This window comes from Fringilla coelebs (genome assembly GCF_963513975.1).
Source record: "Fringilla coelebs genome assembly, chromosome: 5".
Taxonomy (NCBI): Eukaryota; Metazoa; Chordata; class Aves; order Passeriformes; family Fringillidae; genus Fringilla; species Fringilla coelebs.
In genome coordinates, this window is record NC_140033.1 from 22,330,393 (window position 1) to 22,343,219 (window position 12,827).

At 36.9% G+C, this 12,827-nt stretch overlaps 1 protein-coding gene across 2 annotated transcripts in view; it reads left to right on the forward strand.

The window, feature by feature from the left end:
* Window positions 1-12,827, forward strand: part of CADPS2 (calcium dependent secretion activator 2) — a 284,462-nt gene that overhangs the window by 268,278 nt on the left and 3,357 nt on the right. For both annotated transcript variants that reach the window (XM_084205822.1, XM_084205823.1), the window contains one exon: window positions 12,224-12,328. In XM_084205822.1, the coding sequence (XP_084061948.1) occupies window positions 12,224-12,328 (105 nt within the window). The remainder of the gene's footprint in view (window positions 1-12,223; window positions 12,329-12,827) is intronic.

The following is a 12,827-nucleotide window of genomic DNA, read 5'->3' on the forward strand; positions in this document are numbered from 1 at the left end:
TATTAAGTCTGTATGTGCAATGAAATCTTTATGCAGTAAGTGATTGCTGCCCTGAGAAATAAAGAATGGTTTCAGAGAACAGCTTTAATGCATCAGTGTTCAGCCATTGATACAACTGAAGGGATTTCCAATTTTTATAGGCTATAATTTCCGGGGAACCTCTTCCCAAGTGTACCATAAACACGTAAAAATTAGTTGGAGTGCACATCCTGGAAAGGTGAGCACTGGCAAAGTGGTGCCCATAGTTATCTTGTACAAGATGGCACCTGTGAGCAGGTGTTGCCCATCTCCTCTGGGTGCTAAACTGGTGCAGTGTGACATATTCCTGCTGACTTTGTAGGGACTGCCCATGTGGAGGACTTCCTGGAGGCTGTGGCCTTGTGCATGGTAGCAATTCAACAAGCTGTGCAAGAGTTGTGTATGGCAGGGAACTCACACAACTGTCTTTGGAGTGCAGAAAGACTGATAGTCTTCATAACCAGTTTAAAAGCTTAAGCACTCCAGATCTACATAGCTGGTTTTGTATTTCAAAGGTTCAGATGTAATGGGATATTCTTTTTCTGTTGAAAAACTGCTTGTATTTTGCCTGGAATGTTTGGTGTTCCCATATTCCAACCATTATTTTCATTTTCCATTAGTAGCAGGAGTGGAACAATTCAAGTTCAATGATGTACTTGAGATTATTTGAGGTCTTAATTATTCTTCCAAGGTTATTATGATATGTGCTCTGCTCAATGGCTAAATGAAGATATGAAGTACTCATCTGGCTAATTTCTGTTTGCCAAATGCTTTATTCAATTGCATAATTTCTATAGATTTTCTGACCTATTACCAAAAAAGTGTTTAAAAATGTGCAAATTATGGTGTTACACAGCTAAGAGGAACACTTAATTTGAGTTTTCAGTAGTACCAACTCCTTGTGCTGCTCATGTCTACTTCAAAAGCATATTTTTGTAGTATTTAGTAGTCATCACTGTTTTTCTAGAAAATTTCAATTGTGGATTTTTTTTCCTTATTCTCAAATTACTTCCTGTCACGCTAATTTTAATAAGTAATCTTCACTTTTGTTGTTATGTAATTATTTGCAAGTGTGTGATTTGACAAAAGGTCTACTTGGTTAAAGGCCACATTTGAATCAAAAGCTGTGTTTGTATTAACCTCTGAGAAACATGAGAGGACCGTGCCTAATTACTTAAAAAAATACTCAACAAAAATGGATTGTAGCTTGTTGATCTTCTTATTTCTTTGATAACTCAGAGTAATCTTCAAGAAATATGCGGGCTTCTTTCTCAGATTCTTGAAATTTGATCACAGTGCAAAATTGTCCTTTGGCGCAAACCCAGAAATACGCATCTTTGCATGATGCACCTGGACATATGTGGCAGGTCTGGTAGAATCAGCTAATTAACAACACAGGCTTAAACAGGCACCTCATCTGGCAGTGTAGTTAGTTGCCTGATGGTGCTCAGCAGGATTTGGTAGTGCTTTTTATTTTTCTATCCTAATGGTCTGCTGCCCACCTAATTTTGCCTTATTGTCAGCCACTACTTACCGCAGCTTGAGGCCCTCCCAGGAGGCTAAATTATTATCAAAGGATTAGGGAGATGTAGCCTTGCAGCTCTGACATTTCTGATTACTTGTCTATGCCAGAACAGTAATTAGCTGTGACTAATTAAGAAAAATGTTCCTGCCATAGAAAACCATTTAAAAGAACCGAGAAGTAGAAAAGCAATTGAAAAGCTGAGCAGTGCTCAGATTTGCCGATGCTCTTTAGATTTTCACCAAAGTCTTAACTCATCTTTAATTACGTCTCTTACTTTATAGGGGAAATAGAAAGCTCGTGATATGAAAACCACTCTATAGTTGTCTCGTGATCTAACAGAATTTTTTGTCGCTTTGAAACAGTTTCTTTTTTGGTAAAAGAATTTTAAAGAAAACTGTAGGCAGTGCCACTGGAAAAGTAAGTTATATTGACATGCTCAAATGTAGGAAACTCTTCTGCAAGGTGGAAACAACATCTTGCAAACTTACTGTTCAAAGTCTTTATAAAGTTCACTAAATTATTCCTGATGTTTTCAAATAGACTCGCCTCATTTTTCAAGGTAGCAATCTCTATAAAAGAAAAAAAGTTCATTTGAAGTCTGAAATATGTAACCTCCCTATGTTTTCATTTAGTGTAGAAGTTCATTTAGTGTTTCACAGTGTAGAAGTTTTCTTTGATTTTTTTTTTTTTTCTGGATTATGCTGAGAAAAAGAGTGCCCACTCTTGGAGGGTGCTGATTATGCTGCTGTGACTGCAGCAAAACTCAGTACTGTTGAAATCAGTAAGACCACAACACACTTAAAGTAAAGCATGTGCTTCAGAGTTTCCTGCTTCAGGATCAGAATATTCAGCACTTTTTAAGCTGTTTTATACTGCAGCTGATAGTGTTTTCTCTAGAGAAACACAATGACATAATATGACTGTATTTATAAGGCTTTGAGATGATACACTTTCACATGTCTTCATTCTTAATGCCATTCTTGATTCCTGAATTTCCATTTTGTTGTGTACCTCACAACCCAAAAAGATACAAAAATTATTTTCCCAAGACATGGAATATCCCATAGTCCAATCTGCATTTAGTATTCGTGGAATGGATGTCTGACACCTTTTTCACACCAATTCAATCATATTAAATTTTTCCAGCTGGGAAGTAAGAAACTATAAAATAGATGTTCTCATATCTTGCTAAAAGCGCTCTCTGGGTATAAAAGGAAAAGAGAAGATTATTTTTTGGGCACTAAAATTCATAGCCTGATATTCAGAATTCCTTATACTGCCCTACCCCCTAAGTTTCCTGACTTGTGTGAGAAGCTCACTTTTTTAGAAAGGAAATAAATACCAATGTATAAATTGCTCTTAAAAAGCAGCTTTAAATGGGTGTTACAAGTCACAACACGAAAATGAGGAGAAAAAAAATCCTAAACTTAATATTTTAAAACCCATCTGATTTTTTTTTTTCCCTGAGGGAAATTTTTCAATCAAATAGAACCACAAGGGGTTTTTGCTTGTTTGTTTGGGGAGGGTCTGTAATACTGGGAGCTTCCACAAGTTTCCTCATATGCATTTCTGGTATATACTGTTCATTCATTTATTAACTTAGTTTTATGGATCTACCCATCACTCACAATATCCATTCACTAAAAACAATAACAATTCTATCTAATAAAAGAGAGCTCCTTCCAACATCCAGGCCCAATTTAGTCCTTTAACCTTTTTATCCTGCTTAGGCATAAAGCAGCAGCATCTCATTCCAGGCACTGCACTTTTTCTTCTTACCTAGATGGCTTGAAATGTGTCTAGCAACTTAATAGAATCAATTGAGCATGGACAACTACAAAAATATAAAATAGCACTGAAACTTTAGATGAGGCTGTCAGTAAGTGTTAACTGTGGCTGCAGCTTTCACATTCTACACAGTCAAGAGAAATCAATAAGGATTGTACCATTTGTATTGTCTTACCTAATGTTTGTTCACCATGAAGTGCCAGGCACAAGCACCATCTAGGGAATATTGATTTCTTGATGTACTGTAATTCACACACATATAAACAGCAGGAGAACCTTGTGGCTTCTCAAACCTTACTTGCAGGTTTGATGTTTATACTTGGGTCAAGCTTAGTTGAAAAAGGAAAGTAAAACAAAACTCTTCATAAGTGTTCACAAATAGGCAGACAACCACATTGTTGATCACATTACAAGGAAAATAGTGCCAGAAACCATAAGAATAATCTGGTTTTACTATAACAAGTCAGGCGTAACAGAAAGAGGTTGCTATGTTACAAATCAGAATAGATAAGGATGCTGCAGAGTGCTCTGACACAGATTTGCCAGTGGAAAGAGCTTCTTCAGTCATGGGAAACCGAAGCTTTAGTGCTGATTTAAATGTGCAGAAGTGTTGAACTATACAGAGATGATTTTCTTTACATAATTTTCAGGTGTTTCAAGGTATATTTTCTAAATTTACATTGCAGTGACTTTCTTTTGCATTATACTGCACTTAAAGGTCAAGGGAAAAAAAGTAAAAATAATGCAGAGAAAAATCAGCTCAAAAAACCAATCCAACACAGGAGTAAAATTTACATAGCTGAAAGAGTGTTCATGGGCAACAGGGTCTGGGATAGAAAGGACCAAACCAGACACCTGCCCAGTCCAAGGACATTTCATCCAAAGAGAATGGGAAGGAGAGAAGCAAGAGGGAGGCAGGAGGCTGGACCTCTGCTCCACATTAGGCAGCCCAGTGTAGTGCCCAGTTGCTGTGGTGTAAGAGAGGAGTAGCTGCAACAGTGTGTATCTCCCTGTCAGCTTCACAGCTACATCCAGCTCTGTCACCCTGCACTGCAATAACACAAAGAGTAAATGATGAGTCAAGACTGATGAGGTGGAAAGAAATGAGCTGCCGGTAAATATTCACTCAGAAGAGCTCAGGATGGTTTAAATACTGTAATAAAAATATGTCCTTAACCTCACTCCACAGGGAGCAGGGAGTCTAAGTAGAAGATTCTAGGACAAAAAGTACTAAAATGAGTGTAAGAGCTACAGCACAGATTCTGGTCCAGTTTCAGCCTATCTCACTTTTGGTACTGAGATGAAGAATATTCTTACTTTATAGGAGGAATGCAGCTAACAGGAGGTCTCCCGTGGTCCTTTTGATGATATCTCCCTCCAGGGAGTGAGAAGTCCCCAGGGAATTCTGGATGAGTGGGCTAAAGGAGAGATGGGTGTCTTGATTGCATACCTTACAGACAGAGTGAAGCCAGACCTTTAGCCTTTCTGAGGGCCACAGAGATGATACATGGGATGGAGCACTCCTCCTGTGAAGACAGGCTGGGAGAGCTGGGGTTGTTCAGCCTGGAGAAGAGAAGGCTCCAGGGAGACCTTAGAGCAGCCTTCCACTGCAATAAGGAGGCTTATAAAAAGGAGGGAGAGACACTTTTTATAGGGTGTGTAGTGACACAACAAGGGACAGTGGTTTTAAACTTGGTTTAGATTAGACATTAGAAAGAAAGTACTTACTCAGAGGGTAGTGAGGCATTGGAACAAGTTGCCCAGAGAGGTTGGAGATGCCCCATCCCTGAGAGTGTTGAAGGTCAGGTTGGATGGACCTTGAGCAACTTGGTCTGGTGGGTGGCATCCCTGCCCATGGCAGGAGGATTGGAACTGAATTATCTGTAATGTCTCTTCCAACTCAAACCATTCTATGATTCTATAATGTTAGGCATCCACTTAGGAAGACTACTTAGCATTTGTACAGCTAAATACGTTTGTAGGGCTTTTGAAACTAGAGCCTGATAGCAAGAGTTATAATGAGTAACAACTTGGTCATTTTGCATTATGTTAATTTGTTTATTTTGAGGATCCAAGCTGGCTTTCATTTCAGGGTCACTCAAGTGATGTTCTCTGTTCTGTGCCTTGGAGGATGTTTGTGGATATACCCAAATTGCAACACAACACAGTGTAGCAAGACTGACAGCGTTTGCTCCGCAGAGTTTAGCACCAGAATAACCTATGGAAGTTTTGTTCACAGATGCAGTGCGGATCCAGAGTGGAGCAGAGAAACTGTTTATACTGTTAGTCTCTCACAGTCAGGAGCAAAATGCTCATACCTACTGTTTAAAATCAGAACAGTAACATTACAGATGTCCAGATATGGAAGGAAGTTACATGTGGCTAATTTTGCAAACTTCCAGTTTTTCAGCTAATCTGCCATATGTGGAGAAGCCAGAAAAAAAAATGAAGGTCACAAACATTATAAAGTAGTACAAATATTGTAAATTGCTGTTTAACAACCAATATGAAATACAGGCAAATATGAGTACTGTATATTTTGTATTAAAAGTGTGTATTTATTTGTGAATTGGCAGCAGTTCTATAGCAGCTAGCCATCTTCTAATTAGAAGCCAAAAATATAAAAAAATTACTTTCCTTCTAAAAGATAAGCTTTTCACATGTTAGATGTTCTTTGGTTTTTCAGAACTATATATCCTTTTTGATCAAGAATTTCAAAGATGCTTAATATGCTTTTAAATGAGCCTTGGTTTTTTCTTTTCTTCTCGTTATTTATTTCTGAAAATTAATTTTGTTTCCTTTTATCATCAAAATATCCCATCCAACAACTGCTCACTTGTTTCTTGTCAAAAGTCTTTCTGAACAAGGTCTTTCCATGAAGGTTTGGGTCCCTTTTTCTGTTGATTTCCTTTCCCTTTCCCCTGATTGCTTTGGGAGTGGCAGTGGGAATCCTTCATTCAAACAGGCAGAAAAGAGACTGGCTAGAGACTAAAGTATTTGTTCTTAAGGAAAAAAAAAAAGGAAAGGCAAAAGAAAGCCAAAGGAAGCATCCCACAGGAAGAAAGAAAAACTTTCTTCCTTGGTCAAGTAGTGTGCAAGAAGTTCTTAAATCTACTAGAATCAGATTTAAAAAAATAAAAACAAAAAACGGGGGTTGGAGAGTGGGAAGGGTAGGAAAAAATTAAAAGGGGAGGGGAAAGCAAGTACCCAAACAGAGTTTGTAGTTTCAAATCACTAAACTTGCTGAATCTTCTATCAGAAGTATGAGTGTTGAAGCTGACAGTGGTGTCTGATTCCTTTCTCACCTCTCCTTTCCTGATGCATATACCTGTTATTTAGGCTGTCAACATTTTTGTACATTCCTAAGACAAAGTTCAAAACGTGATTTAGCGTTCCAGGCCCAGAGGAGGAAGCAAAACACAGAAGCTGGATGAAAGCCTGAGATGTTTCTAGGAAGGTTCCTGGATAAATGGTGCCAAGCATTAGGAGGGTAAGACACTGGTGAGGTGAAAGAGGACTGTGTCAGAGGCTCAGAGCAAAGGAGGAGCTCATGAGGGAACACAGGAGCTTTGCAGCAGAAATAAGTGGCACAGCAATGGGAACACTCTTGGACAAGTCCTTGAATGAAAATGTAGGAAGGGACTCTAGGGAATAGAGATAGAGGTATTACATTTGACACAATATTGATTTATCGATTGGCTTTTTCCAGATCGAGAAATTTTAACTATCTGAATTTTTTTTGGTATAGGGTAAAAGCTTCATTTGTTTACCTTCCTGCTAATCCTATGGTTCCAACTAGGCCAACTCCATGGATTTTCCACTTATACTTAGTTTAATTTTAATTTCTTTCAGTTTATCTTAAATAGAAGTTCCTAGGACGAAAAAAAATGCAAAAGGAATAAATGTGGTGGCATCAGGAGGACCCCCCCTTGACTTGGGGGGTGCTTTCAGAGTTACCATGACTTCCTAGCTTTCAGAAGAGTGTATGAACTCATCATTGCTGAGATAAAAATCCTCATTTAAGTGGTTGATATCTATATCTAACTTGAAAATACAGCTATAACTTCTAAACCTCTGAGTATTTTCAAAACCACTACAAATGACATTTGTGTCCCTCGTTATCTTTAACATTCAACAAAGGCAGCCAGTATGACTACTTATATTTTGCAAAAAGGGAAATAAATTATGAGACTTAAAACAGCTTTTTTCAGTGTGAGACTTTTTTCAGCTTTTGCTGTTTGCATTTTTAAGAAATAATTAATTTTTTTTTTTAATGTCCTAGAAGTTCCATGGTCTACTTGTATTGCTGTCATAAACTTGAAGCAATATAATAGCATTGACCTTTAATAAAAACTAGGCATTTTAGCACTTAAATTTTAACAGGCTCATGTTTTGTCTTCTATTAGCTCATTATTATTTTCTCATTTTAGCTGATGCTGCATTTAGTTTACAGTGTCTTTAGTGAGAAACGTACTTTTTGTTACTGTTTCTGGTAGGGCAAGTAAAGCTGAAGGAAGCAGAAACATCCTGTTGTTGTCTGAGCGACTACATTCCTGATCAATAGTGCAATAAAGGCTTCCACAGGAACATAAAATGCAGTTCCTAGAAAAGCTGTTCCCCTGCCATACTCAGTGGAGAAAGCATTATGACAATACCCATTTATCAAGAGCAGTCAAGGTATAGAAACTCGACGGGGTCTTGTGGCTTAGGCGTTAGGGACACCAGCCCTAGAAGGACTGAGCCATTGTGTATTGCTATGTATTGAGCCTCCTTCCAGGTGGCAAACAGCTGCACCTTTTTATAAATCTTCAAAAATAAATTTGAAGTGCTTGCTTTCAGCCAATAAGTGTTATATTTATTTGAACCATTCTGCGAGTGTTATAGCTCAGGCACCCAGAAAGGTGGTGAATATTTATTTTATTTGTTTTGTATTTCCACCGGTCAGCAGAATAATGAAATTCCTTAACTACTTCTCTTTAACTTGCCTGAAGAAAGCACGGTATGTTGCTAAATCGCTTTTCACTAGCCCTGCCGAGAAACAACTTTAATCCTTGTTAGAAAATTGCAGAGTCTGGGCCTGACAAAGAGCTCATGCCTGGCGCATTGTGAGCGCTGGGAGCGGGGCGAGGGGAGCCCTTTACAGCTGCGTGCCTCCAGCCCGTCTGAGCTGGACTATTTAGGCGAGGAGGTTTGTCAATTCCTCCTGACAATGGAACGAGTTTTTCAGTGCCTGTAGCTGCGCCGAGCCCCGTTGGGGATCAATGCTGGCCATTCAAGCTGCACCCTCTTTCATTGCTTTGGTTTGTTAATTTAAGACTAAAGGTCTGCTGAGGGGGTTTAGGGTGTTTAAGAAAGCTGATGAACTGTTTAAGAAATCTGATGAACTGAGAGCGTTTATAGCCCTGGTGTGGCAACTATTGGCACTGAGGGAGCTGTGTCCTTGTTGACCCTCTTGTTATTAAAAATGCACAAGTGCTGCGCTTCTCAATATTTCAACACTCTTTCATTGTCAATACCACCTTCTGAGCCCTTCAGCTTGTTGCTTGCTCTAAAGATCTTCTTAGATTGGGTTTGAAAACTTCACCTTAAACACTAGATTAGACTGATGTTCTGTTTTCCGTGCTCCTGTTGATTTGTTGAACCTTCCCAGGGCTGGAAAGCAAGTAGCAGCTTGATGGGGAGACGGGCTGCTAATATGATTTACCAGTGTACAGTCATGCACAATAAGTGTGAATAAATACAGGGGTCTCACAGAGTCAACCCTAGCCTTTCCTTTTCTCTTATTTTTTACTTTGAAAGAGGTATCTCAGGAAAATGAAGTGAGTAATGCATGCCCTTACAGGAGCTGGATGGGCTGTGAATAAGGACAGAGGAGGAAATAGCGAGGCAAACATTTTTGTTAAAGTGGTTGGCTGCTGTTATCTGCTGATTTGGAAAAAATGTATAATAAGCACTTACTGCTTTACTCTTGCATAGGCAACAGCAAAGAATGTGGCAGTAGTACCACATAAGGAACATCTGCAAGAGATGCATTGTCCTTTCACTACTATTGTTACTAATGGGAAAGTTACTTTTTCTTAAATCTGGTTAAAAGCAATTGTTGTTGTTGTTGTCGCTTTTGTTTTAACTGGGTAATCTCAGGACAATTATCCAAGCACTGAACTTTTGGGGTATGCAATAGGCTCCCATCAGTCACAAGAGATCCATTCCTGCCTCTCTAACATGCTTATGGTTATCAAAATGTGTGGCCTTAGATTCTCTGAGAGGAATTTGCAGTGCTGTGCTTTTTAACAGATTCAAAAAGAAGTTACAGGGAAATCTTTTAATCTTTATTTTCTTGTTATGGAGTCCAGCAGATTTAAGTTTATGCAGCTTCATCCTATACTAAGTCCTCAAAACTAGTGGAAACAAGACCAATCATTAACAAGAATCCTGCCCACAAGTACCTCTGGGAGAATTCTACAAATATGCTGGATGTGATTTTTATTAAAAATACTTGTTTTTTCTAATAAAACAGCAGTCATATTTTTTCTGAACAAGGTATGTTGACAGAAGAGCAAGTATTGTAGCATTATTTCACAATCACCAAATTAAACATTTGTACTAGAAGTTTAATGCATTGAAGCTAGTCAGGACAACATATTATATTGCTTTCATTCATAAAGTTGAGTAGAGAATTAATTTCCCCTAATATCTTAGCTTTGTTTTCAGTGCATGTAAGAATATCACAGGTATGTAGAGTCAAAGTTTTATTGCATCCATCTTAAATAAGTTTCCTGGTTGGGCTGTAAAACATTTTGCCAGAAAACCAGAACAGTCTATAATCAGTAATCTGTCACTGTTCAATATTGTTGCATGGGAAAATCAGTCTCAGATTTTTCAATCCTGTCTGTAGATTGCTTGTCTGAGCAAGTTTGAGCCCGTTCTGCATTCTACTTGATACAAACAAAATACATAACGGATGCATTACCGAAGAATATCTGTTTGCAAAAAGCTCCCCTACTAAAATAGTTCTCTTTACCAGGATTGTGTTTACAATTAAAAACAGTAGGGTCTGAGTGATAATATAATTTCTTGGCTTATCTTATTGCATTTGGGTAGAATGTTTCATGTAGGAATTTTTGTTTATTTAGATCAGTAGAGTTCCCCAATTAATAAGCACAATTGCATTTAATTTTCTAGACATCTGTATACATACAACACCTGTCACATAATTTACCACTTAGTAACAAATCTGTCACATTAAAAATATTTTGCAGGTACTTACAAAGGAAATCAATACCAGCATGCATGTTAGGGATGAAATAATGTAAATAAGATAAGAATGTCATTCAATGATCTAAAAACAGTATTTTATGGATATCTAATCAGTCCAACAATTTCGTGAATAAATCAAACTACTTTTATGAAATATTTAGCTGTCCACCTTTTTTGTGGTGCATTTTTTCCCTTCTGTAAAATAGTAAATTAATAGGAGAAACTCTAAAAAGTAAAAGTAATTTCTTTTCAGTGATTTATAATTAAAATATAATTTAACACATACAAAAAAATAAACATAATAATTATTATATTAATATCTAATTTCAAACTTCTCCTAAAACTAATAGTTATAATGTGATTAGACTGTTTCCTGTAAGGAAAAGATGTTTGTAGTTATTTACTGTATGTATTTTGAGCTTTTTACAGAGAGCTACATTTTGATGGAAGAATTCTATTTCTTTCTTTTGTTACATCCAGTAGCAAGTAATTTGTCTTCATATTTTCAGTATATATTTTATTTTATTTGTTCATGTGAAGGTGGATAATGAGACATGTTTGATACTTCCTATGAATTACTCTCACAAAATATACCTTGCCTAACATGCTGCATTTTTAAATATGCATGATTTCCTCTCTTTGCATATCTCTGTATTTTGCAAAGACACAGGAAATTATATTATAAAAGAATTTCTGTAGGAAAAGAGACTAGAAACACAGCTAGTGACACAAACTCTTTTAATCTCTTACTGTTAAAATGAAAAAAAAATCTCTTCTTTTTTACAGTTTGACTAAATAACATCTGGTTGGGATTTTACAGGAGGGGGAAAAATGCTACAACTATATTTAGTAAAATCTCTTCTAATCCAGTTAATGTCAAAGAACTATTACAGTAGCTATTTGGAACTGAGCATTTTTTTTACAGTAACATAGACTCCAACAGCAGAGGGCTTATTCTTAACCCATCCATTTGTGAAGTGTTGAGTGAAAACATACCCATGCCTAAGACATAAAGAGGAAATAAGATAGGCTGTGATTATAATTAGCAATTAATGTAAACCAAAACCTTAATATGGCTATTTTGAGAAGGGTGGAGTGGTGTTTTGATCATCTTTACAAACAGTTTCCAGAGATTTTTGACATTTTTTACTTAATGATGAAGTGATTAAAAAAAAAAGAAAAGAAAGAAAATAGAAAGACGATTTTCGTATTCTCTGGTACTGTTTTCCTGTCTGGATTTAAAAATCTAGTTATTGTAAATTCTCTCTCAAGATAGGCTACCTGTTTCTATCCTGGCTGTTTTAGCTGTCAATTCTCGCCTGTAATTGTATCTTTAATATCCATTCTCACTGACAGATAACAAAGTGCATAACGCTATTTTGCTTGAATATGTTGTAACGAAAAAGTAAAATGGCAGGTGCTAATTCATGTAAAGAATGGTTTAGGTCAAGTTATTTGATTTCCTACTGACCCATGCAATTCTCATAACAGGAAATTATATCATTGTTGACTTCAAGTGCTGATCTGTGATCATTTCAAAGTGTTTCATTACCTCTCATTACCAAATCTGTTAAATGAATACTGCAGGGTTATTTGGTGGTGTTTGTTGTTGGTTTTTTTTATCCTTCTTTTCAGCAATGGTATAGCAACTCCATGAAAGTCATATGCATGTGGTTGGCTGACAGATTAGATGTTCAGCTTCACATCTACCAACTGAAGACTCTCATCAAGATAGTGAAGGTAAATAAAATATGTTTGCATTAGACTGCATAGAGAGAAAATTAATAAAGTAATAACATGGACCATCAAGCCAAAACTTAAAAAATTTGGGGGTTTAGGTTGGGAATTTTTTTTTCCCCCACAATTACTGAAAATTCCAGGAGTAAAACAACTTATTGAACCCCTTAATCTTAATTATATGTGCACTTGTGTTTGTTATATATTCTAGATTTGGGGACAATTAAGGTAATTCCAAGGAATTTTGCAGCTAGCTGTACAGCATTGCTGTATCATTATTCTTACTAAATTATTGTCTTTTACCGATTTTTTGTTTCACCTGAATAATTTCAATAGTGTTCCTTCTCCATTTTCCCCCTTCTCCTAAAAATAGGAACTATTTTCTTGTTTGTGCACACGTAATTACTGTGCTTAATTGAAAACAGTATTCAATGTATTAAATGTTTTCTAATCTTTCATACTCAGGGTTAAGTATCAATATCCCTTCTCTTCAGTCCTCAGT